Genomic DNA, 24068 nt, shown 5'->3' on the forward strand with positions numbered 1-24068 from the left:
AAGTGAACATTGTTGTCATAGGTACACAAGTTTAATAATAATAATAATAATAATAATAATAATAAGTTACGTTTATATAGCGCCTTTCACAAACCCAAGGTCGCTTCACATAGCATGGGCAAAAAAAACAAAAACTAAGCATTGGAGGAGGAAGTCAAATGTACATTAAAGAGAAAAGTCTTTAAGTCAGATTTAAAAGAGGAAAGAGAAGAGCCTCCCTGAGGGATTGAGGAAGAGAATTCCAGAGTTTGGGGGCCGTGGCACTGAAGGACCTCCCTCCCAAGGTGGAAAGTCTGGTGCTGGAACAGCAAGTAAGTTATTACAAGAAGACCTGAGAGGGCGAGAGGGAGTGTAAGAGGTCAGCAGTTCTCTGAGGCAGGGGGGAGCAGGTTATGCATGGCTTTGAAAGTGAGTAGTAAGATTTTAATCTTTATTCGGGACGGGAGCGGCAGCCGGTGTAGCTGGGAGAGAACGGGGGTGATATGAGCTGAACGCTTGGTGTGGGTGAGAACTCCAGCTGCAGAGCTCTGAATGTCCTGTAGCTTTTGGACAGACTTTACAGGGAGACCAACAAAGAGGGAGTTACAGTAGTCAATGCGGGACACAATGAAGGCCTGAACCAGAGTTTCGGCATCTTTATCAGACAGGAACGGTCGGAGACGAGCAATGTTACGTAAATGAAAGAATGCAGTCTGAGTGAGGAACTTGATATGCAGATCAAAATTAAACAATGAGTCGAGTGAAACATCAAGATTTCTAACAACAGGTGTAGGCTTAACCAGGGCCAGATTAACACTTCCTGAGGCCCGGGGCTAATTACCAGGATGAGGCCCTTCATATGATGTTCTGACGCATGACCTCACACAAACCCACTGACACATCAGCGTACACAGTACCAATCTATGACAGACTACCGTTTAAAGTGAACTGGTATTATGATTTCAATTCAATTCACTTCAATTCAATTCATTTCAATTCAAGGGTAGCTTTAATATCATTACTGAATCGTTACTGAATAGTTTGCAAAAAAAACAAAACACATTTCCAGTAGATGGGGAGTAAGACAACCATTCTCTTGCCACCTTCTCTCCATTTCTGAGCGAGCGACTGAACAATGTTTTGCTCAGACATCGCTTCTGATTTTTATAGCTCCTTTCAGAAGCCGAAAAATCGGCATCTTTATGTTGACATTGTGTGGGTGCTTCAATTCCCTTTCCGACCCAATAGCTTCGCATCTCCTCATTAACTTCTCCCCAGCATGCAATATCTGTTGATATATCTATTTTCGCCCCTGCCTCAGAATCAACAGGCTCATCTGCTACATTACCCACTGGTTCTTCTCCATCACTTGTTTCCTCAGAGATTGTAGCACTATTGCTAGCAGACTGGCTAGTTGGGCTGGTTAGTTGGCTAGCGGTGGTTGGCTGCTGTCCATCACTGACAGTTGCCTCTTTGCTGGTGGTAGCTGCTACAGCAGGCTGACTACTCCACATGTTGGTTAATTTGGGTGTTTTCTGTAATAATTCTGTCGCTCTTTCCTTTTTTATTGATTGTAATTTTCGTTTTTTTGCTCCGCTCTCGTGTTTCCTTTGGCCCGACATTTTCGCTTGTTTCGTTTTTTTTTTTTCTATTAATTTTTGTCATTTGACATTCAGCGACCGGAGGCCCCCCTAGTGGCGAGGCCCGGGACTGCAGCCCTTTCAGCCCATTCTTTTAATCCGGCCCTGGGCTTAACGAGCAGGCCATCAGTACTAACTGAAAAACTGGATGACTATGATAGTAAATGTTTAGGGCCGACCAGTAAGACTTCAGTTTTATCAGTGTTTAGCATGAGAAAGTTATTATGCATCCAGAGCTTTAAATCAGAAATACAATCGATTAGTGTACTGGGAGGCGACTCTGAGGGTGTGTGTGTACTGAAATATAACTGAATTTCATCAACATATCAATGATAGTTTAGGCCACGGCTACGAACGATCTGGCCAAGGGGTGAAATGTAAATTAAGAAAAGTAGGGGTCCAAGAACGGAGCCCTGTGGGACACCACATGTAACAGGAGAAGTGGAGCACTTCTGTGGACCTAGTGTGATGAACTGCTGTCTATCTAAGATACGACCTGATCCACTGCACGGCTGTGTCAGTGATACCAATAGAGAAAAGACGAGAAGTGAGAACATCATGATTAACAGTATCAAATGCTGCACTTAAGTCGAGGAGAAAGACAATACTGAGAGAACCACTATCAGCAGACCGGAGAAGATCATTAACGACTGGCAGAAGAGCGGTCTCAGCGCTGTGGTGAGTATGGAAACCAGACTGGAATGGCTCATAGACGGCATTATCACTCAGAAACGTCTGGAGTTGGGAAGCGACCACTCTTTCCATTACTTTAGCTAAAAATGGAAGGTGTGAGACGGGTCTGTAATTAGAAAGAGAAGTCGGGTCCATAAAGGCAAATGACTGAGAAGTAGAAGAGGAAAGATCTGATTAGTTTTCTTTTCAAAGGAATGTAGAAAAGCCTGACATCGCTCAGCTGAATGGGGGCACGCTGATACAGGAGGATGGAGGAGTTTGTTAACGGTTCGAAAGAGAGCTTTTGGCCTAGACTCAGCATTATTTATGATGGAGGAGGAGTAGTTGGAGCGGGCAGTGTTAAGGGCATTCCTGTATTTGTGGGTGTAAAGTAGAGAGTGGACAGCAGGGCCGGTTGTTTTATAAAGGCGCTCAAGACGCCAACCAATGGCCTTCAGTACCCTTAGTTCAGGGGTGAACCAAGGACAGGAGCGGGCAGTCTATTCTTAAAAGGGGCAAAATCATTAAGTGATCCAGAGACAGTGTCATTATAGAGAGAAACCATGCTCTCAGGGGATGATGGGCTATGTAGGTCAGGCAGGCCTGAAGACTGAAGAGAAGCAGCAAACAGATTGAGATTGACAGACCTAATATCACGATAGACAACAGGGATTTCTCCACAGGGGGAGGAGGAGAAACATGAAAACTACATTCAATGAGCTTATGGTCAGAGATACCAGAGACTGGACCAGAGACAGAGATGTCATTCAAACCAGTAGAGCAGAGTAAATCAAGAGTATGACCATGAGTGTGAGCTGGAAAATCAACGAGCTGCATCCAGTTAAAACTCTCTAAAGCTGAAAGGAACTGTGAAAGAGCATTCATGGATATTGAAGTCACCAAGCACAATTATGGCAGAGCAAAGAGATGAGATGATTGTGAGGAGTTCATTAAGTTCAGACAAGCAGCTTGCAACAGGAACAGTAGAGGTGAGGAGGAGACAACCTTCAAAGCAATATATACAAAGGTTGCAGTACTGAATAGGGAAAGTTCTTTGGCTGTTAAACTGGAATGATGAACCACAGCCAGGCCACCTCCTCTCCCTGTCAGCGTGTTTAAATGTAAGTAGTCACCAGGTTGGAAAAAACATATCCACTTTTTTTCTGGGTGATGAGGTCGTTGATTAACGAGGCTTTATTGGTTATGGATCGTGCATTAAGATGGGCGAGGTTGATGGCTTGGAAGGGAAGTTTCAACCAATTTTGAAAGTGGAAGAAAATGGTCATGATTTACTCCACGGATGGCTTTAGTGTCACGCCGGCGAGCACGATTATCTGTCCCTATAGTTGGGATCTGCGCATCAGAGCCATCACAACTATAACTAAACGAGGGCCCTATTGTTGAATGATGGATGTAACGTGGACGTCGAGCAATTCCAAGTGTCCGGCAGAGATTATATGATGCAGAATCCAAGCGCGCATGGCAGTCAAGGTGTTTAAATTCAGTCTGTGAGTATTTAAACATTGCCAGAGCGTAAAAAACAAAAATGCACCGCACAACTCTACGCCAAACAAAAGCTCTGGACACCAGCCGTGGACATAACAGAAGAGATGGTGAACATGCAGGAGAAGAGGAAGAGGGCTCGCACAGGTGAGTAGCAGGTGTGTCATAGGCATGATCTCAAAGCAAGATTCAGTTTGCGAGTTGAAAATAGAGAGAACTGGAGAGAATCTGTATCAAAAGCCTCGCAAAAGGAAAGAAAAAGCAAGCACAAGAAAAACAAAGCAAAAACCAAAACTGGCGAGGAGCAGCAGCCACCGGTTCACCGGGACCAGAGAATCAGTTTACTTACAAACAAGCCTAAAACTAACAGGGCTTTCTCCTTATAACGGCCTGCTGTAAGTCTCCAGCCCAGCTCTGTGCTTACTCTTCATGCTGGTTAGTGTTTCAGTGATGTATGAGGAGCAGCTGTGTTGTTCCTGTTGCGGCTTGGATTCAGTCTTTCTCACAACAAAGGCTGAGGCCTAAAAGAAATACCCAGCATTTTTCTATTTAATGTTAAAATACTAGTTCAGCAAAAAATCTGATTTACACAATTTTCCACTCCCAGATGTGTTTGATCAGCCAAGGCATGTTTGGTGTGCTGGGCTGAATTCTGACTGCCCAGTTCGCAGAATCCAGGTCCCCTTTGTTTGTAGGCAGGTTAAGCAGATATGTGGACACTGATTCAACATTAACAGTCACCTGACTGACAGCAGTACCTGTTGGCTGAAGTATAGACTATTATAATCTCTCTCTCTCTCTCTCTCTCTCTCTCTCTCTCTCTCTCTCATATATATATATATATATATATATATATATATATGTGTGTGTGTGTGTGTGTGTGTGTGTGTGTGTGTGTGTGTGTGTGTGTATATATAGACAATTTACCCATTATCTAATGGCTACTACCAGCATAGTAATGCACCAAATCACAAAGCAAATCAACGCAAACTGGTTTCATGAAAATGACAATGACTTCAATGATCTTCAGTGGCTTTCCCAGTCACTGGTTCTGAATCCAATAGAACACCTTTAGGACACTATAGGTATCCCAATGGGACATTTGCAGCATGAAAATTCTGCACGAATTGCAATCATGACAACATGGACTTGAATCTCAAGGATGGAATCCGTGGCTTGAGAGAATGCCAAATTGCATGAAGGCAAAAGGGGCTGAATTCTAAAAGAATTAAAAATGGAAGATAACAGCTTTTTGGGGTATCTGCATAATTCTGTGTGTGGTATTTCATCGTTTTGATGTCTTTATAATTGTTCTACAGTGTGGGAAATATCCAAATTAAAGAAAATGTTCTGTGAGTATTAGTGTCTAAACTTTTGACTGAGGGCAGGCCATTTGGATACTGTGGTGTGATAAACGTCCACTTGCAGCTGCATTTGCTCAAACTGATGAGGGCAGTGGAGCTGTAAAGAAGAGTGAAGCTGCTCCAGCATATGTGCGTCTTCTGAGTTATGCTATTTGTTTGGGAATGAGGGAGTTAAGCCCAGTCAAAGACCGGCCTGAGGAACAGGAAAGTGCCCCGACTGGTTTTTCACCTGTGTTTGCTGATCATCTGTCAGCTGATGTCTCCGGTAAATCTACTTGAAGATGGACGCAGGCTGAAGCTACATGGGACTTAGGCCAATGGTGACCAGAATAAAGTCCAAATTCTTATAAAGAGGTAAGATTTTAGTGTGGAATGTTCTTATATTTTTCCTAGTTAGGTCAAACAAAAAAATGCTGAGGTCCTAATATGATCTTGTAGAGTTGAATGGTAGTTGAATGATTACTAACTTCAGTTTGTGTAGTTTGTAATAATGTATAGTTTTGTTTTTTTAACCTCTTGAACCCTTGGCTTGTATTTGGTCACTAATCTTAAGATTTAAGACGTAAGATTATTCACTAACTACTGCAAATCATAACCTCAGTAAGTCCTCTTAAACTAACATCTGCCATATGGTTATAATAGTAAAGAACTGACCATAGAAAGGACCGTATACAAGCACTGTCAGGGGGTTAAACTTTTACAGAGCATTTGCCTCTTTACTTTGACTGTCATCCTGTCAGAGTGAATGACTTTATAATGCAGTCCAAGATGTGTCCTTATCACTAAAGTGCCAACCATGCGTTATAATTACAGTCTATAATTTGAATAACAAGCAATAGACATCAGTTAATGTAACAGACACAGGCAAGAGCATTCCTCTTTCTCTGCAGAGCTGTACATGGCAGGGGAATATGTCTTTTCCAGCGACTTTGGAAAACTCCTTCTGGGAGATGCACATACCACTCACGCAGGAAGTGAAGTACAGTATTTTAGGGATTTCTGTCACGCTCCTCTTTGTGGCCCTGTGCATTCTGATATGGCAAATTTACCGATACTGCATGCAGCCACCTGCTCCCAAACAAGACGGTATGTTTAAGCACAAATAACACCACAAGCCTTTTTTACACATTTCAGCTCAAAGAATCAGCTTAGCTGTTCATTTGATGTTGATGCTGTTGCTGTAAATGCAAAAAAGATGCACAATATTTGGGAAGGAAGACGTTAAACTAGAGGCCTGAAAAATAATCATATGAAACTGCAGTATGTGATTGTATGTAACCGTATTGTATATATCCAGTTATTGTATGTATTCTGTTGCAGTTAATGGTTTACTATCAAATGAACAGTCTACACAGAACGAGAACCTTCAAAGTAACTCCCCAACGCCAGACTACAAGGTACGTCTCTAGTGCTCTTTCTAGAGAATCTGAAGGACTTCTGTCATTTCACACAGCTTAGGTCCAGGCATAGATGCTGGTCTACACATTATTAGTATGTACTTAGCAATCCTGAGCTTACATATTGCTGTTGGTGTGTCTCTGACTCTTCTTCCTCACCTTATCTACATTAAACATGCAGTGTTTGGTTTGTATGTGGGTGTTTCTCATGGTCTGTATTGTAGAAATCACCAGGCAGTATTTTAAGCTACAGTTAGAGTTAGAGACAATCATACATTCATAATTTTGGGCAATTAGATCAGAGCCCTTAAAAGCGACACGGGAAAATATATAGGCCTTTTTTGTTTATTTAGACAGCTGTCATTATTAGACTATTGATGTTTTGTTACACTAGTATCTGAATAGATTTTCATTCTTGTTCACAAAAAAGTTTGACCAGTTTTGTTTTAATGCAGTGACCTACTTAGAAGCGGCATGTCCAAAAACCCAATTTCAGATATTAGTTACTGAACTTAATATCAGAAATACACCAGAGGTGTGAGTGGTGGTCTTTTTTCATGTGGTGGACACCTGACTGAGGCAACAATGGGCTGAAACATGGGGACACTGGAATTTAAGATTGAGGGAACGTAGGCCCTGGGAACATAGGACTGTTTCTAAAATTATATTGAGCAAAAGAGGACCCTGGAAACATAGGAATGATCCCAGTTTATAGGACTGTATGATATACTGTCACCTACAAAAATGGATTTCAGGTTTCAAAGTGGGTGCCAATACTGCTTCAGCTATGCCACTTAGTTTGCCAGTGGCTTGGCTTGAGGCAGTTTACGGAATGCTAACGGATGTGTTTGGCTGGTCTACTACATTTGGGATGAGGTGAAAACAAGGTGTGAATTTAACATCATGTTCTTGTCTCAGCTGGAGTCCCGTCAGGATGAGGCTGAGCGGCTGAGTCGCTGTCTGTCCCGCAGCTCCGACCTAGCCAGCAGCATGGACAGTCTGGGTGAGCCGGATGAGGAACGCATTCAGGGGACTCTGCGCTTCTCGCTTTTCTATGACCAGCTCCAGTCTCGGCTGGTGGTGACGGTGCTAGAGGCGCAGGGCCTGGCGGCGCGAGACTTCAGCCGCAGCGCTGACCCTTTTGTACGTCTTCGGCTCTTGTGGGCCGCCAGAGAGGGGGATGAGCAGCGGCTGAGCTGTGTGCTGCAGGAGTGGCAGACGCGCCTTGTGAAGGACAGCTGCAATCCCTTGTTCGGAGATCAGTTCTCCTGCACGTTGGCAGAGGAGGACGTGCCCAGGGTCACCGTCCGCATGGAGGTGAGGGCGCCTGCTGTGTCAAAGGCCATGGCCCAGATTATAAGGTCAGGCTACTGGCTTTACCAGTGGGTCCAGACCTTCAGGATGCATTGCCTGAGGTCTGACAAGCAACAAATTCAGACTTCACTTTGAAACTCACTTTACTTGGATAGACCCCATTGGCTACAGATGTTGCTGATTGTGAGCAGTGTTAGGGTTAGTGTTAGGTTTTGGACCAGGGTCCGGTTACGATTTAGGTTTTTTTTAAGGTTGAACTTAAAGTTCTCCACAAATGTATTTCTAATTCACTCATTTAGATGTAAACAAAACTTTGTTTTGGTCTGACGTGAAATTGTTTGTTAAAGAGAAAGACTTGTGTTTCTTTGCAGTGATGGTGATAGGAACCAGGGGTCGTGATATTTGTGTACATTTATATGTATTTTTATATGTAATGATAATGGTAAAAAGCAGAAAATCTCAAATAAAATAAAACATTTCTTTGGATGCTTATTTTCCTCAGAACACCATACATATGTCTCTCCACCATTAAAGTTTTACAAAATATGTTTTAGACCAAAGCCTTCTTTGAAAACTAACAGTCAGGTATCAGGCAGCACATCAGTGACAGGTTCATGTAATCATTTCTGCAAAGTCGCCTTTAGAGGCATTAAACTCTTCAGCCCACTCGGAGTGACTTTGTTCACTTTGTAAGCGTTTAATGATGCAGATATTTTGAAAGGTCTATGGAATACATATTCAAGGTTAGAGTCAGGGTTATGTCCAGGTTTAGGACTAAGGAACATTTAGGTGAATTTAATTGATATTTAGTTGAATTAATGTAAAGCTAAGCAACTACAAAGCAACTACTGTAGGATCCAAATAAAGTCTTATCTTTGTGTAATAATCAGGCGAGACAACAATTTATCATTATATTTCCTTAAGATGTAAAGAAATTTAGCTAGGTTAGTTTGGTTTAGACAGGCAAAAAGAGATAAAGGCAGTCCAGAGGGTTAAAAAGGCCTCTAAAACTGATGCTGTGTTGTTGCTGAGCCACTTTATTTTGTGTTTTTATAGAACAGTAATTGAGGATCGATTTTCTTTATGAACAGTATGCCTTATGGGACAATGCATATTATTTCTGTATTGTTTTTGTTGTTCTTCTTCTTCCAGGTGAGAGATTTTGATAAATACTCCAGACATGGCATTCTGGGGGAGGTCCGAGCCCCTCTTAACAGTCTAAATATCATATATCCTTTGGAAATACTGGAGGACTTACAGCGACCAAAGAAAGTGAGTCATTTTACTGGAAAGGAATTACAGCAAGAAAAAGAGTTATAGTGATTGCTGACAGTGCAGCTGATGGTAAGCCTGTAACTCGTAGGTTTCAAGGCCAAATATCCATTCTTTTTCATTTGTAGGATGCTGTTGGAGAGGTCCTTCTTTCTCTGAAATACATGCCCACATCTCAGAGGCTGGAAGTGGGAATCCTGAAGATCAGGACAGTTTTCCGCTCCAGCAAGACAGAGAGAGGTAAAATAATTGTGGCAAAACTCAAAGAAAACTTTCTTAGATACTTTTCACAAATGCTCTCACTCAAATTCAGGAAGAACTGTGACTGTGCAGGTTTTCAAGAACACAATTCTTCAGGGAATGGACCACAGAACATGTTTGTTAGGTTTGGCTCAGCATCAGCACCTCGCAAGCCTCCTCACTGCTTCTAGAGAGTTACTTTATTAAATTAAAATTTTAATTGGTGCAGAATTAAATCATACACTTAAAAACAAGTAGATGTCAAGTAGTACAACACCCAAAAGGCCAATAACCTGAGCATCTCTATTTTCATGTAAAGGAATGGGTGGAATAAATTCATGAAAAGAATATGTGCATGAGAAAGGCTGATGAAAGTTCTTTGGCCAGCACTAAAAGGTGCTCCCAACCCTCTTTCTGTGGTCAGTGCTTCAGAGTGCTGCATGATCCAGGAGCAACAAGTCACACGGCACTAAAACGGTTTGGTCTTTGTTTTGCAGCACTATATGCCAGAACCAGTGTCCTGTGCAATCAGTGTAAAATACGACATCAGAGGACCGCAGAGAAGGTTCGATGGGATGTGACGGTCTTCAACGAAGTCCTGATCTTTGTGCTGCCGGACACTCAAATCAGGGAGTGCTCCATCACAGTTTCCGTTTATGAAATGCGTCCTGGGAAGAAGTCCTCCAAGCACCTGATCGGTCAGGTCATTTTAGGGAAGGGGAAGACTCTAGAAGATGAGCACTGGAAGCTCATGATGCGCTCTCTTCGACAGCCAGTGGCCAAATGGCATTTACTCTATTTATGAAAACAGCTTACCCAGCTGAAGGCCTTAAAATGATGGGAAGGGTCTAGTTCAGGTCGTGGAAGCCCTTTGTCCAGCACAGTTTGATCATTTCTTTGCAAAAGCACCAGTTGTGGTATTTACCACGGGGCAGGAAAGTTATGTAAATTTGCTGGACCGTGGCTGTCCAGCACCTGAAACAGGCCTGTCAACTGTAATTATTATGGACTTGGATCATAATGGACAATATTCTTTGTTGCTGTGTAATAAAAGAAAATATGTAGTGATAATGACTGTTCTTCACATTGCTATCATCACCAGAACCTTTAATAATGGTCGAAACCAACGCAGTGGGGCGTTCTCTAGCTATTTACATACATTTGTTGACGCAGACAGAAGTTCTATTTACAAAAAGCTGAATCCAGGAAGAGAAACAGTCATTCTAACCATTTCTGGATTAAAACTTTTCTTAAGTCTCTGGGAATCAGTCAGAGCATTCAGAGTAACTTTTTAGTCTGGCTTATTGGCATAATTATAATTAATATCTTAAGTTTCCATTTTAGTGCTCTTTCCTGGTTGTGTCCACTAGATGGCTCTCTGCTAGAGAGAGCCGTCCACTGTAATGTACACTGCATTAGAGCGGTGGAGGGATGGGGGAGGGATTGATATCAAGTAATAACAAGGTTAATATCCTAATACCAATACAGATATCTATATTGTTGGCTTTGTTGGCTTTTTTATTGTGTAAAATATTTCAAGTTTTACTGAGCCCTCATAGCAGTAATGCTAAAATGAAAAACTCTGTTTGCCGTAGAACAACAGAAACATGCTGGCCAGTGTTCAGTCTTTTCTATTCTATTAATTTGTCTGCTTTCTACAATTAAAAGGAATTATTGCGTTAAAGATATAAATATATAGAGATATAGAGATATTTAATTCACTTTTTTAGCTGCTTAGCTGTATTCACCCAATTTGAGGATTTGTGCTGCACATACACTGCGAGTGCGATGCCGTCATGGTTTTGATATAATGGGAGGATTAGGAGATGGCCAGGATCACTGTCTTCTCATTTTTGCTAAGCTATTTAGACCAATTTAAGATTAAGATTAAGTGACCTTTATTAGTCCCACAACGGGGAAATTTCAACTCCGCATTTAACCCATCCATGAAGTGAAACACCACATACACACTAGTGAACACACACACACTAGGGGGCAGTGAGCACACTTGCCCAGAGCAGTGGGCAGCCCAATCCACAGCACCCGGGGAGCAGTTGGTGGTTAGGTGTCTTGCTCAAGGACACCTCAGTCATGGACTGTCGGCCTGGGGGATCGAACCGGCAACCTTCCGGTCACAGGGCCAGATCCCTGACCTCCAGCCCACGACTGCCCCTAATGTCAGCGAGTAGCAGGTTGGGTGACTGAGCTAGCTGACATTAAGCACATAATCATTATATCAATTAACATCAAGTAAAACAAACGTGTCTTAAGTGTCTTAGTAAGGTGTTGGACCACCATGAGTAGCCAGAACAGCATTAATGTTCTACATGTTTGTGGGACTGTACTAGAGGGATGGATCACCGTTCTTCTAAACTGGCTGTGGAGAACGTTCTCTAACACGTTGGCCCAAAATCCGCCGTAGATGTTGAGTTGGGTTGAGATGTGGTGACTATGAAGGCCATAGCGTGTTAATTACATCATGTTATACTCAGGGCCACTGAGCCTCCTCACTGTAGTGGTCAAGCTTTCATGCCTGTAGTGTATACCACATATGCATTTGCCCACTTGCCAAAAATATGACTGAAAGATGACTGACCATATCATTTTACCACGACAGCAGTGTCTGTGATTTCTGCACCACTGAACTCTCAAACACCTGGTAATATATGTAATAAGGGGGTTATGCGCTGCAAACCTACTATAATATGTCTGTCTGTGTATTTGTAGATGGACTGTTCTTGCTGACGCTGACTGATCACATCCTGTATTGATATTCTAAGTGACATGAGAAAAGGCTGTTTTTTACTTTACATACCAAACTATAGCACCATATCCCACTAATTTAATGTGTACGTTTGACCACAGTTTCCAACTCAGTGTACTAGAGTGAAAACGGGACAGAGACTGTGAGACAGCTGGTCAGTATGTTAAAGAAGAAAAGTTATTGATGTATGTATACACACACACACACACACACACATACACACACACACACACACACACACACACACAAACACACATCATCATCAAAGCCACTTCTCCTTCTGGTGGTGGGGTTTGGTGCCAGAGCCTATCCCAGCTGTCATCAGGTGGAAGGCAGGACACACCCTGGTATATCCTGGGACAGTCATCGGCTGGAGGTTAGGGAACCAGCCCTGTGACCGGAAGGTCGCCGGTTCGATCCCCAGAGCCGACTGTATGTGACTGAGGTGTCCTTGAGCAAGACACCTAACCCCCAACTGCTCCCCAGGCACTGTGGATAGGGCTGCCCACTGCTCTGGGCAAGTGTGCTCACTGCCCCCTAGTGTGTGTGCACTCACTAGTGTGTATGTGGTGTTTCACTGCACGAATGAGTTAAATGCGGAGGTGAAGTTTCCCCTTTTTGGGATTAATAAGGGTCACTTAATCTTAAATACAATTCTCTAATTCACACTCTTAGAAATTGCTATGGGTACATAAATCACCAGCTCTAAAAACGCAGGGACGCTGTGCAAAATGTAAATAAAAATAGAATGCAATGATGTGTAAATCATGTGAATAATATATCTTATGGAAAATAGTACAAAGACAGTTTGGGGGCAGTCGTGGGCTGGAGGTTAGGGAACTGGGCCTGTGACGGGAGGGTTGCCGGTTCAATCCCCAGCAGTCCATGACTGAGGTATCCTTGAGCAAGACACTTAACCCCCCAATTGCTCCCAAGGCGCTGTGGATAGGGCTGCCCACTGCTCTGGGCAAGTGTGCTCACTGCCCCCTTGTGTGTGTGTGTGTGTGTGTGTATTCACATACTGTGTGTATGTGGTGCTTCACTTCACAGATGGGTTAAAAGTGGAGGTGGAAGTTCCCTGTTTGTGGGATTAAAAACATCTCTTAAGACAACATTTTTAATGTTGAAACATTTTTTTGTTATTTAAAAAATATGTTCCCATTTTGAATGCCAGCAACACATTTTAAAAAGTTGGGATAGTGGCATGTTTACCTTAGGGTTTCATCACCTCTTCTCATAACAACACTTTGTAAGCATTTGGGAACTGAGGACACCAACTGCTGTAGTTTTATATATTTTGTTTCAAGATGCACCAAATATTTTCAGTGGCTGACAGGTCTGGACTGCAGGTAGGCCAGTTTACCACCCAGACTCTTTTACTTTGGAGCCATGCTGTTGTAATACATGTAAACTGTGGTTTGACATTGTCCTGCTGAAGTAAGCAAGGCCTTACCTGAAAAAGCTGTTGTCTGGATGGCAGGATATGTTGATATCATTCAGCATTAATGGCACCTTCACGGATGTGCAAGTCACCCATGTGCTGGCTTTTAAGCTGTGCACTGAGAGCAAGCTGAGTGGTCTGTAGCCCGGAGGATGCAATGTTCATGATATCCAAAAAAAAAAACTTTTTTTTTTTTATTTGTCAGACCACAGACACTTTTCCACTTTGCCCCAGTCCACCTTAAATGGGCTCAGGCCCGGGACCAGGGAAGGTGCCGTTTATATATGCTTTCTTGTTTGCATGGTAGAATTTTAACTTTAACCGTGAAGTTCACAGGCAGTGATTTGATTTTCAGAAGTGTTCTTGAGCCCATGCAGTAATTTCCACTACAGAATCATGTTTTAATGCAGTGCCGCCTGAGGGCCCAAAGATCACAGCCAGTCAATACTGGTTTTTAGCCTTGACCTGTGCGCAAACAGATTAGTCTGAATTTTCAGAATCCTTTAACGATATGATGTAGGATATATGATGAAATCCCCAAGTTCTTTGCTATTTTACATTGAGAAATGTTATTCTCGAATTGTTTCACTATTTGATTGTGAAGCCTCTTGCGGATGCTCCTTTTATACCCAGTCATGTTACTGACCTGTTGTCAATTAATGACCAGGTGGTGTTATTTTAGCATTACACAACTTCTCCAGTCTTTTGTCACGCCTTCCCAACTTTTTTAAAACATGTTGTTAGAATCAAATTAAAAAAAAGCAACACAATTTTTTAGCTTTAACGTTGGATTTGTTGCCTTTGTGCTATTTTCAATTAAATATAGGGTTAAAATTATTTGCACATCATTGAATTTCTGTTTATATTTTGCACCTTTTGCATTCGGGGTTGTAGAAGAATGGGATTTTTCCCTACATTCCTACAGACTGTATCCTACTGTAGGAGTCAGAATTTGGTAAGAATGAAAACTGATTTTTTCCAGGATTATGGAGTGTTTACATGTGCTATTGCAATTGTAGAGGCTGATCTAATAGCGTATTAAATACCTCTGCAGTGCCCAAATAATAGCACCTCAAATGGTCAATTTTCAACAGCTGATCCTCCAAGGATCCACCCCAAAGCACTTGTAGTCTTTCAAAATGTGTTAGCCTGCACAGTGCATCATCAGCAGATGGCTTTTCTAGTCTTACAACCAGGAAATCTGTGGCAACACTGTAAAAAGCGAGTATGCATGTTTACAACAGATGAAGTCAAATCGTGTCTCTTTAAGCCCTTGTTTGTCACTGATGGCCTCAGACATTTCCCAACAGCAGAGGGCGCTTCTGCGACATGTAAGACCATCATAGATCACAAGGTGTGGCAGAAAGACCCGTCTTAACTAGCCGCCCAGTTCTAACATTTTGATCTCATCTGATGTCGCTGCTCATAAACAATCCACTGCAGGTGAATGAAGGGCTGAAAAGCGAGTTGACTCATATCACAAACAACCAAGACTGACCAGGTGTGGCCACTCTGCTTTTCAAGGCCGTTCCCACGGAGCCCGAGGCCCTCCAAGACTTTGAAGAAGAAACCAGCCGGTGTTTGCTTTGTACGCCTTCATAGGTCACCGTAGAAAGAAAAGCTTGAGGAGACTGGATGGGAAATATAATCTCAGTTTCTCAGTGTAATGGACTCTGCTTTCTTACATGGGCAGGTCACAACCTTACAGGATCATGTAGGCCTTCTCAGGATACTTCACCTACACTCAAACAAATATCAAGTATTTTAATTACATGTCAAATCTCCATTCAATTTAAATAAATAAGTCCAATGTATAAATGGTATTATAATTTGTTTCTCCATCATCTTCAATAAACCTGAATGAATTAAATAACGTTTAAATTAGAAGTACTTGTAGGATTTACGCAATTCTTTTACACAACATTTATGTATTTTTAAAGAGTTAATAGTCCCTGTGCACAGCACGATCACTTAGACTGTGAAAATGTATTAAATGACAATAAATGTTAAATTCACAAGCATTTATTGTAGTCTAAACTGTATTATACAGTATTCGCTGAGGCCCATTACAAGACACATGTACGCTTTAAAGCCTAATGGGAAAGAATTAAAAATCACTTTATATATTTCAGCTGTGATCAAATTCCCTGGTTTAGGATTTCTGTTCACTCACAACTGAACTGCTAATTAAAGGAAATGTTTATGTGTAACAAAAACCTACGGTTACAAAAAAGCATGAACTGTTGATTTGCATATTAATGGAATACATCTTTATATACCGCTTCACAATAAATCACTTCCATTGTTGACTTAATCTACGTTTTGTACCCATTAACATGACATTACAATTCAATGAAATCAGTTTTGGATTTTATTTTAATTGGGTTGCTTCTAATGAATATAAATAAGTGAAGTATGTTTTTATGTTTTTTAAACAAGTCCTATGTAAGATATGTTATATAAAAGTTATTAGTGGAGGTTTTTGACTAAACATGCCATTATGCTTATGTGAGTCACTGGCCAAACAGGACAAACAAGAAATCTTTATCATTTGGCCTTTTTATCTTTTTCCATTCTGAATCACACCTTTGCTTTGCTTTGTAGAATCAGAGTTCCTCGTTGTTTGTTTCTGCTGATGTGTAACTGAGTTGTCTGAATAATTTGTTGCTTTTTTATTTTTTTTTCTGTTTTTTTATTGCAGTTTGAATGAATTTGGTAAATTGGTCCGTATTCAGTATATTCCTTTCGTAAGTCATCTTCCTCCACTTTCAGAGCTGCTTCAGATTTCAGATTCCTGCCTCACTAAAACACTACGCTGGATACAGACTAGGCCTGATGTTGGGCTATGTGTTGCTTTCAATGGACTATTACCACCTGCTGCACTGATGTAGTCCAGAGGTGGGTGTCAGAGGTGGACTTCACCAGGTCAGTTACTGCCACACACATGCTTTTGTCCCATTGGCACTGACTTGATTGACATGCCTGTAATCTTGTTTGTCCTTATACCTCTTTAGTTGATTTAGTTTAGCCATGTTAGTTTCAGCCAATCATAATTAAGATATTGTGGGCCTTTACAGGAATTACCCCTGTAAAAAAGACTTGCACTGAATAAAAAAATGAGTGTAATTTACTTTGTTTACTTGCTATTGTGTCTCAAACAATTCATACCTTCCAAGGAAATCTCCTAAGGCACTCACTCCACCCACTATTATGATATATTTAAAATGTTAAAAATGTCTAAATGTTTAAATCAGTAGAATTTCCCTTTCAAGATGCCAATCTAAAAGTACCATGCTCAAATTCCTGAAACAAACACTGTACTACCTACACAGGCAGCATGTTGTGTTCATTTTCTGTGAGGGACCTTTTACAGACATTAACCTCTTCTGCCATAAATACATTTAAATTTAAATATCCAATTAATATTAATATTTAAATATCCAAAATATTATAGTACAACCCTGTGTCGGGCATCAGGCAGCATATTCGTCACATATGTGTGTTGACTCTCTGCAAAGGAGTATTTAGAGACATGAACTTCAAATTCAAATGAACTTTAAATTCAGACTTTTCTAGAATGGTGCATTTCACATCAAAGCACTCTGAACGACTTGTTTAAATTTGATTGAATTGTGTGGAAAAATGAGAAAAATCCATGGAATTCCCTTTTCATGGCCTTCTAAATGTACCCAGCTCAAATTCCTTAATCAAACAGGGCACCACACTGCAGGAGGAAATGAGGAGCCTGTGACGTACAAAACGGAAGCTTTTCTTTAATTCAGTTACAAAAAAATAATATCACTTATAAAAGATATCACACAGTGTCACTTGGAAATGAAGCATATAATAAAGAGATTATAACCCTAGTACAGTACCTAGCCAGGCATCGCTCTCATGTTAGGCAACATGCGGCTACGCCAGGTATCAGGTGATATTCTAATATTCATTCATTCTCTTTTTTTTGTCGTTGTTCAGTGTCCAGTTTTGATCCCACAACCGGGAAATTCCACCTCCGCATTTAACCCCTCCGTGAAGTGAAACACCACATACACACTAGTGAATACACACACACTAGGGGGCAGTGAGCACACTTACCCAGAGCAGTGGGCAGCCCGGGGAGCAGTTGGGGGTTAGGTGTCTTGCTCAAGGACACCTCAGTCATGGACTGTCGGCCTGGGGATCGAACCGGCGACCTGGTCAGAGGGCCAGATCCCTAACCTGCAGCCCACGACTGCCCCCACTCAGCTTCGTAAGTCATGGGCCCCAGTGCAAAAACGAATGGGCCCCCCATAAAAAAACGACTTTCAATCAAGAAAAAAAAGTAAAAAGTTATTTACATGCTTACTCACTTCTACATCACAAACAAGTTGATACTCTCAAGCCACCCACTCCACCCATCTGACTCTAATCTTACTATTCCTCTAAGGCTACATACAGCAGACATCAACATTAATGTTGCGAAAGATCTCTCTGAAGACGTGGATGAGCTGCATTATGAAAGAGAGAGGGATAAACAGACGCCTGGGCTGTTTGTGCCGTGTTATGGTAATTGGTGAGATATGTTAAGAAATCGGTTCTCTGTGTGTGTCACGGACGTACAATTGTGTCAGTATCTATATGAGAGGCAGGCCCAGTAAAGGTTTTGGGAGGTTCAGCCAGTACAGTCCCCCACCATGGGCCCCAGTGTCAAACCACACCCACCCCCCACCCCCTTCTCCCACCCCCCAGGAGTTATGCTACCAACTGCACCTTAAGTCCTGGGGCTTTTAATGATTACATAATCTGGCTGTCAGTTCCACACAGCAGATACTAACGTATGAGTGAATACGCCACAGAAACAAACCTCTTTCACCTCCACAAGACGTACCACTAATAATGTCATCTAATTTCACGTTTTTTTGTTCTACAGAGTAAATTCTCATGCATCATGTGCTTAGGAGGACATAAGTAACTTTACAGCTTGGGTCGTGACTGAGGAGAGGCTCCTCTAGCAAGAACCAATCAAACACAAGCTGTTAGTCTAAAAGAGCTTCAGACCACAAATTGCGGACTTACATAACATCAATGTCTCAGTCTCCTTAGTCGTACAACAGAAGCTTCTGTGGCATGAGAGCCTTTAGGAGGAGATGGCGTCAAACCCCTTAATCTTATTGTCTTCTCTCTGTTTAAGCACTATTAAGCTTTCACATTCGCTATTTGAAATTGTAGCACTGCATTTTGCAAGGAATTCCACTGATTTTGTTTGATGAGAAATGGCACACTACTGAGAAACTCACTGATTATGATTTTTTACAGTGGTGGTAATATGAACCACGGGTCACCATGTCTACAACACAAACACAGCCATTTTATTTACTATCCAAAATAACCAGTGAGCCTGCTGAGTTTTTGTATTGTGACTCCAACATGTTGACTTTACAGGAGAAGGAAAAACAAACTTTACTTCTAATGTAAGTCAATGGAACCGGACTTTTCCCCAAGCCATTATGGCTCATTCATTTTAGTTCCTTCATCATGAAATTTAAACACAATTAAAGGACAACAGGCATTTTCAAACGATGTCCGTCCAACAGCAGCGACTTAATGGTGAATTTTGGAAACGCAGTGAAAAATAAATAAAAAAAATCTTTCTTTAAGAACTCTCATTCCTTACAACACCCTACATGTACCTCAGTGCCATGAATGGATTTTTAAAAATATGCTTTAGGCCAAAATCCAATCCCAAATCTCTAGTTCAACTGTGTCACAAGCATCAAGCAGTGTATTTGTAAGGACGTCATGTGTTAAGACGGAAAATTCTGACTCAGTAAGTTTCTCTAAATGGTGCATTTCATGTCAAAGCACAATGACTTAGTTTTCATTTTATCCATTTAATTATGGAGAAAATAAAAACTTGGGCCACATTCACTAATATCTTCACAATCACAATATCAATATCTACATTTTTTCTTAAAGTTGTTTTCGAGAAAGGTCCTAAAAAAGTTTGTTAGATTCATGACGTTTTTAAACCTTCGTGCTCTTGAGTGTGTGTAGATTCTCTTCTTACTTGAGAACAAGAAAACATTGGTGAACGTCAGAATCTTCATGAAAACAGCGAGGAATAATAATAAGAGGAAATTTCTTTTTAACAGCTTTTGGTGAACGAGGCCCGTTGTTCTTATGTTGACATTAAGCTACATGTGGCTCCTGTCAGCATCACGTTGACCTACTTAACTTTGCTTTATTATATGTTGTAATAGCAATTCTGCTATTTTTCAGGTAGATTTATTATCTTTTTCCTTTGATGTCCAATCTAACATTGCCATTTGACTCATGTCTGATACCGACGTGTACGAGACTGGCTGCTAGATCTGCAAAATCGCTGAAGTACAGTATTGTGTAATACTTCAGAACAGAATGTGCTCATCTGAGTCCTGTGGAATTTAGGTTATAGTGCATATTACAAGGACACAATGCGAAGCAGCTCTGAAAGTGGAGGAAGATGATATATGAAAGGAATATACTGAATATGGACCATTTTACCAAATTAGTTCAAACTGCAATAAAAAAACAGAAAAAAATCAATTAATTAAAAAGCAACAAATTATTCAGACCTTCGATATTTACAACCCAAGACATTCATTAAGATATTTATAAGCTACATACAAAATCATCATTTATAGGGTAATTTCTGTTGAGATCTCACTGTCCCAAACCCAACCCCTAAAACTTGTGAAAATAATCCTTTTTTTATTTTTCAGTTTTTTGATCTCTTTTAAAGTGGAGTTGGAAGATGTGGATTTATCATGAATTGAAAACATTATAACCAAGAAATGTTTTATTGTCACTATCAAAACACAAAGAGTTTAAGTTCATAGGCAGGAAGTGAGGCTGCATCCCTGGCCCTCAGGGCCACGTGGTGAGCCATTAGATCACATTGTTTTTGTAGCGGTGGGGAGCGAGGAGGCGGACGCATGTGCTGAGGTAAGCGATGTTTATTAAGAGCAAATCCAGGGTCATGGTCAAGCCGGTCCAGGGTCGAACATCCAACGCGGAGAGCAGGACGGACAGACATGACGACAAACACCAAACACCACGAGAATACAATCCATCCAACAATTCAGACAGTCCAGACAAAGACCAGTCAAGACAAAGGACAAACACAGGGCTTAAATACAACAGGGCCAACCAGGGATCACAACACACAGGTGGAAATGATCAGGGGCGGAGTCACTAAACAAGGGGGCTGGACTACAAAACCAAAACAAAACACAACACAAACACATGGACAGGACTGGGAGGGGCCAATCATGACAGTTTTGAAGTAAATGTGTATAAAAGTCTAAAAACCAGTGTGTAACATTAAAAGTTGTGACCAATCAAACACAGTTGATTGTTTTAATAGAAACTATAATGACTTCCTGTGTGTATATCTGCTCAAAGTTGTGTGCTGGCTAGTGTTTTTGAGGTCTGCTCAGGATTGGCTAAAATAGTAATTACTGAAACAGTCACTACTGAAACATTATGATTGTTTTTTTGTAAAAAAAAGGAATGCTCAGTCTTTTGTTTCAATAACATAAATCTAATTAACTATAATGAATTATGATTAATACATGTAATTAATTACATATAATTAAATATTGAGTCATTCAAAGTAAAAAGATTTTAGTCTGAAGACCAAATCAGTAAGAAAAAGTCTGAAATGTGTTTTGACTTTGATCCAGTGTGGTAGAATGATCCATACATCGCTGCTGTCCTAATAATTTAAGTGATACTTTTTTTTACTCCCACAAACGGGGAAATTCCACCTCCACATTTAACCCATCCGAGAAGTGAAACACCACATACACACTAGTGAATAGACACACACACTAGGGGGCAGTGAGCACACTTGCCTGGAGCGGTGGGCAGCCCAATCCGCAGCGCCCGGGGAGCAGTTGGGGGTCAGGTGTCTTGCTCAAGGACACCTCAGTCATGTGCTGTCGGCTCTGGGGAATCGAACCTGCGACCTTCCGGTCACAGGGCCAGCTCCCTAACCGCCTCCATACAAAAATACAAGTATCTCCAAAATAGTAACTTCACAGGAGAGGACAAAACATAAAGGGCAGCTGCTCAAATTATGTTGAAAACGGAAAGTTTGAAAAAAAAAACTTTTTTGGACAGCAATGAAAAAAAAAAAAGTAAGAACATGTCATTCTTCCTCTCTCAGCCTGTAAGCGTGAACCAGGAAGCCTTGAGTCTGACCAGATGATATTTAGTATCCTCTCTACATCCTGAACACCAGTGTGCTGTGTGTGTTGTGTGTGTGACTGTGTTCATCCCTAGGAGTGTGGCTGGGTGATTTAGCTGTACTGAAATCCTTCCAGATCTTTCCTTTTGGCATCCTTTAGATGGACGGATATGCCACAACACCTCCCCCATCCTCCATCAAACACAAACGAAAAGCCTCCCCTTGCCAGCAGCAGCTCGCTGGCAGCCTTCTCTCTCTTGCTGTCTCATAGATTTCTTGCTTACTTTGCTGCGACTTTGTACGCTTGCAATCTCCTCTAAGTGTCTCTGCTGAGCAAAAGTTATGGCTTTAATTTATTTCACCCTTCATCAGAAGCTGGTGACAGAGTAGGACAACAGTAAGAAATACATAAAAGAACAGTGGAGACACAAGACAAACAACAGACGGCGTTGGCTGCAGTAGAGGCCTAGGCTCAGTTTCAGCCATCATGATGAGTTCTACAGCAGCAATTCTGCATTTCACTGTGGTTTCTTTGGTCCCCAAAACCTGAGGTCTGTACCCTGGGTAGAGTAGCCTAAACACACTTTACCCAAGTAAAAATAGGAATACTTTCACCGATGTAGAAGTAAAAGTGCCTTCCTAAACAACAACCTGAGCAGAAGCTCAAATATATCAGGTCAAAAACTGTTCAAGTGCTTAAGTAACTTACAGAGCTGCAGTGGAACTTCTTAGTAAATCCAGCTTCAATCAGCACAAGAACTAGTCTGTACGGCTCCGCTCTTCTCTTTTTGGGATTCATTGGTTTGGGTGCGGAGTGCGGCAAAGCTGTAAGGCCTATTCTCAACAAGTTTTACATACAAAATAAAAACACCTTAAACACGAAATGTACACATTAACACTAATGACGTCTTTCAAACTAGAGAACTTTGACTTCAGTGCTCAGAGCTCTGAGCTGAAGCTGAGCCTTAAGCTCCACCACAGCAGTCCTTGTGCTGTTTTTGACATTTTCCTTAGCAGAATGGACTGATAACCGTGTCTTTAGTCAGAAGTGAGAGCTTCTTCGCTGAGTAGGTCTGTTTCTTCCTCTGTGTCTTCTTAGCTCATTCTCTGCGTGTGGTGCAGAGGGGAACTCAGTGCTGAGAATGTAAATGAAGTAAAACCAGGACTGGAGTTTCAGATAATGGAGCAGTGCGTACAGTGGAAAGGATAAACATTTCATGGCTATTATCAATAATTTTATATATATGTGTGTGTGTGTGTGTGTGTGTGTGTGTGTGTGTGTGTGTGTGTGTGTGTGTGTGTGTGTGTGTGTGTGTGTAACTTTGCAGGAAAAGGAAAAAACATACTTTATTTTTAATGTGAGTGAACGGAACCAGAACTTTTTATAAATAATTTTAGGTCATTTATTTTAGTCCATTCATCAGGAAATTTCCATACAATGTAAAGGACAACAGGTATTTCAAATTATATCAAAACTGAAAAACTACAAAAATGGAGAGGTTTTCTTCTGACAACAGTGATATATATATATATGTATATATGTGTGTGTGTGTGTGTGTGTGTCTGTGTGTAACATAACTTTAAAACTTATTTATGGCACACAACTGGACATTAAGACCATTGTTGTACATTTATATCTCTTGTACCTTGATAAACATCAAAAAAACACAAAAAAACCTTTTATTTGTGCTTTTACCTGAGCCTTGGGCAAACCTTCCTAACCACCCACCTCTTCATATTATTGCCTCAAGTGAAACCAACTAGCCGGTGTTGCATCAGATTCGGTCCCCCCTCAAAATAAAATTCGTCATCACGACTTTGGTGACCTCAGTGGTGGGTCGTGCGTGAACGATGTGAACAAATAGGGCAGCATAATTTAACACAGTTACAAAACATGCCTATACACAGAACAAGAAATCAAATAAACAAACAAACACTGGGGAATGAAGATTGTTGGATGGAGTATTGCATGCTGAACACACCTTAAACACAGCCACACCTAAAAACACCTCTGGCCATTGTTTGCATAAACTTCACAGGAACATCTACAGACTTCAATTTGGTAAAAGTCTTACATGGAGTGACTTTTAGTAGATAGTCTCTCTCAGACCTCAGCACAAAGCTGATTAATCTCATTTGAAATTCTTCTACTAGTTCTCAGCACTTTAAGCTGCATGTAAAGATAGAAATATAAACAGCTCTGTATGAAGGTTTTAGGAGCTTGAGAAAATTATACTGAAATTAATTGAATTATATTAAATATATCATCCATC

General features: G+C 41.1%; 1 protein-coding gene across 1 annotated transcript; it reads left to right on the forward strand.

The window, feature by feature from the left end:
- Positions 1-4763: 4763 nt before the first annotated feature.
- syt19 (synaptotagmin XIX) lies at positions 4764-10452 on the forward strand. Its single transcript, XM_017697883.2, has 7 exons — positions 4764-5512; positions 6049-6244; positions 6479-6555; positions 7474-7872; positions 9022-9141; positions 9270-9381; positions 9879-10452. Exons 2-7 carry the CDS (start codon positions 6070-6072, stop codon positions 10184-10186), a joined length of 1191 nt encoding a protein of 396 aa, XP_017553372.2. The 5' UTR covers positions 4764-5512; positions 6049-6069; the 3' UTR covers positions 10187-10452.
- Positions 10453-24068: the final 13616 nt, after the last annotated feature.

The sequence above is a fragment of the Pygocentrus nattereri genome, chromosome 7 (assembly GCF_015220715.1).
Source record: "Pygocentrus nattereri isolate fPygNat1 chromosome 7, fPygNat1.pri, whole genome shotgun sequence".
Taxonomy (NCBI): domain Eukaryota; kingdom Metazoa; phylum Chordata; class Actinopteri; order Characiformes; family Serrasalmidae; genus Pygocentrus; species Pygocentrus nattereri.

Coding starts and splice junctions, on each gene's coding strand:
- syt19 (XM_017697883.2), top strand. CDS start 6,070: ATGTCTTTTCCAGCGACTTTGGAAAACTCCTTCTGGGAGATGCACATA. Junction 6,556..7,473: donor CCCCAACGCCAGACTACAAG/GTACGTCTCTAG, acceptor TTCTTGTCTCAG/CTGGAGTCCCGTCAGGATGA. Junction 9,142..9,269: donor ACTTACAGCGACCAAAGAAA/GTGAGTCATTTT, acceptor TTTCATTTGTAG/GATGCTGTTGGAGAGGTCCT.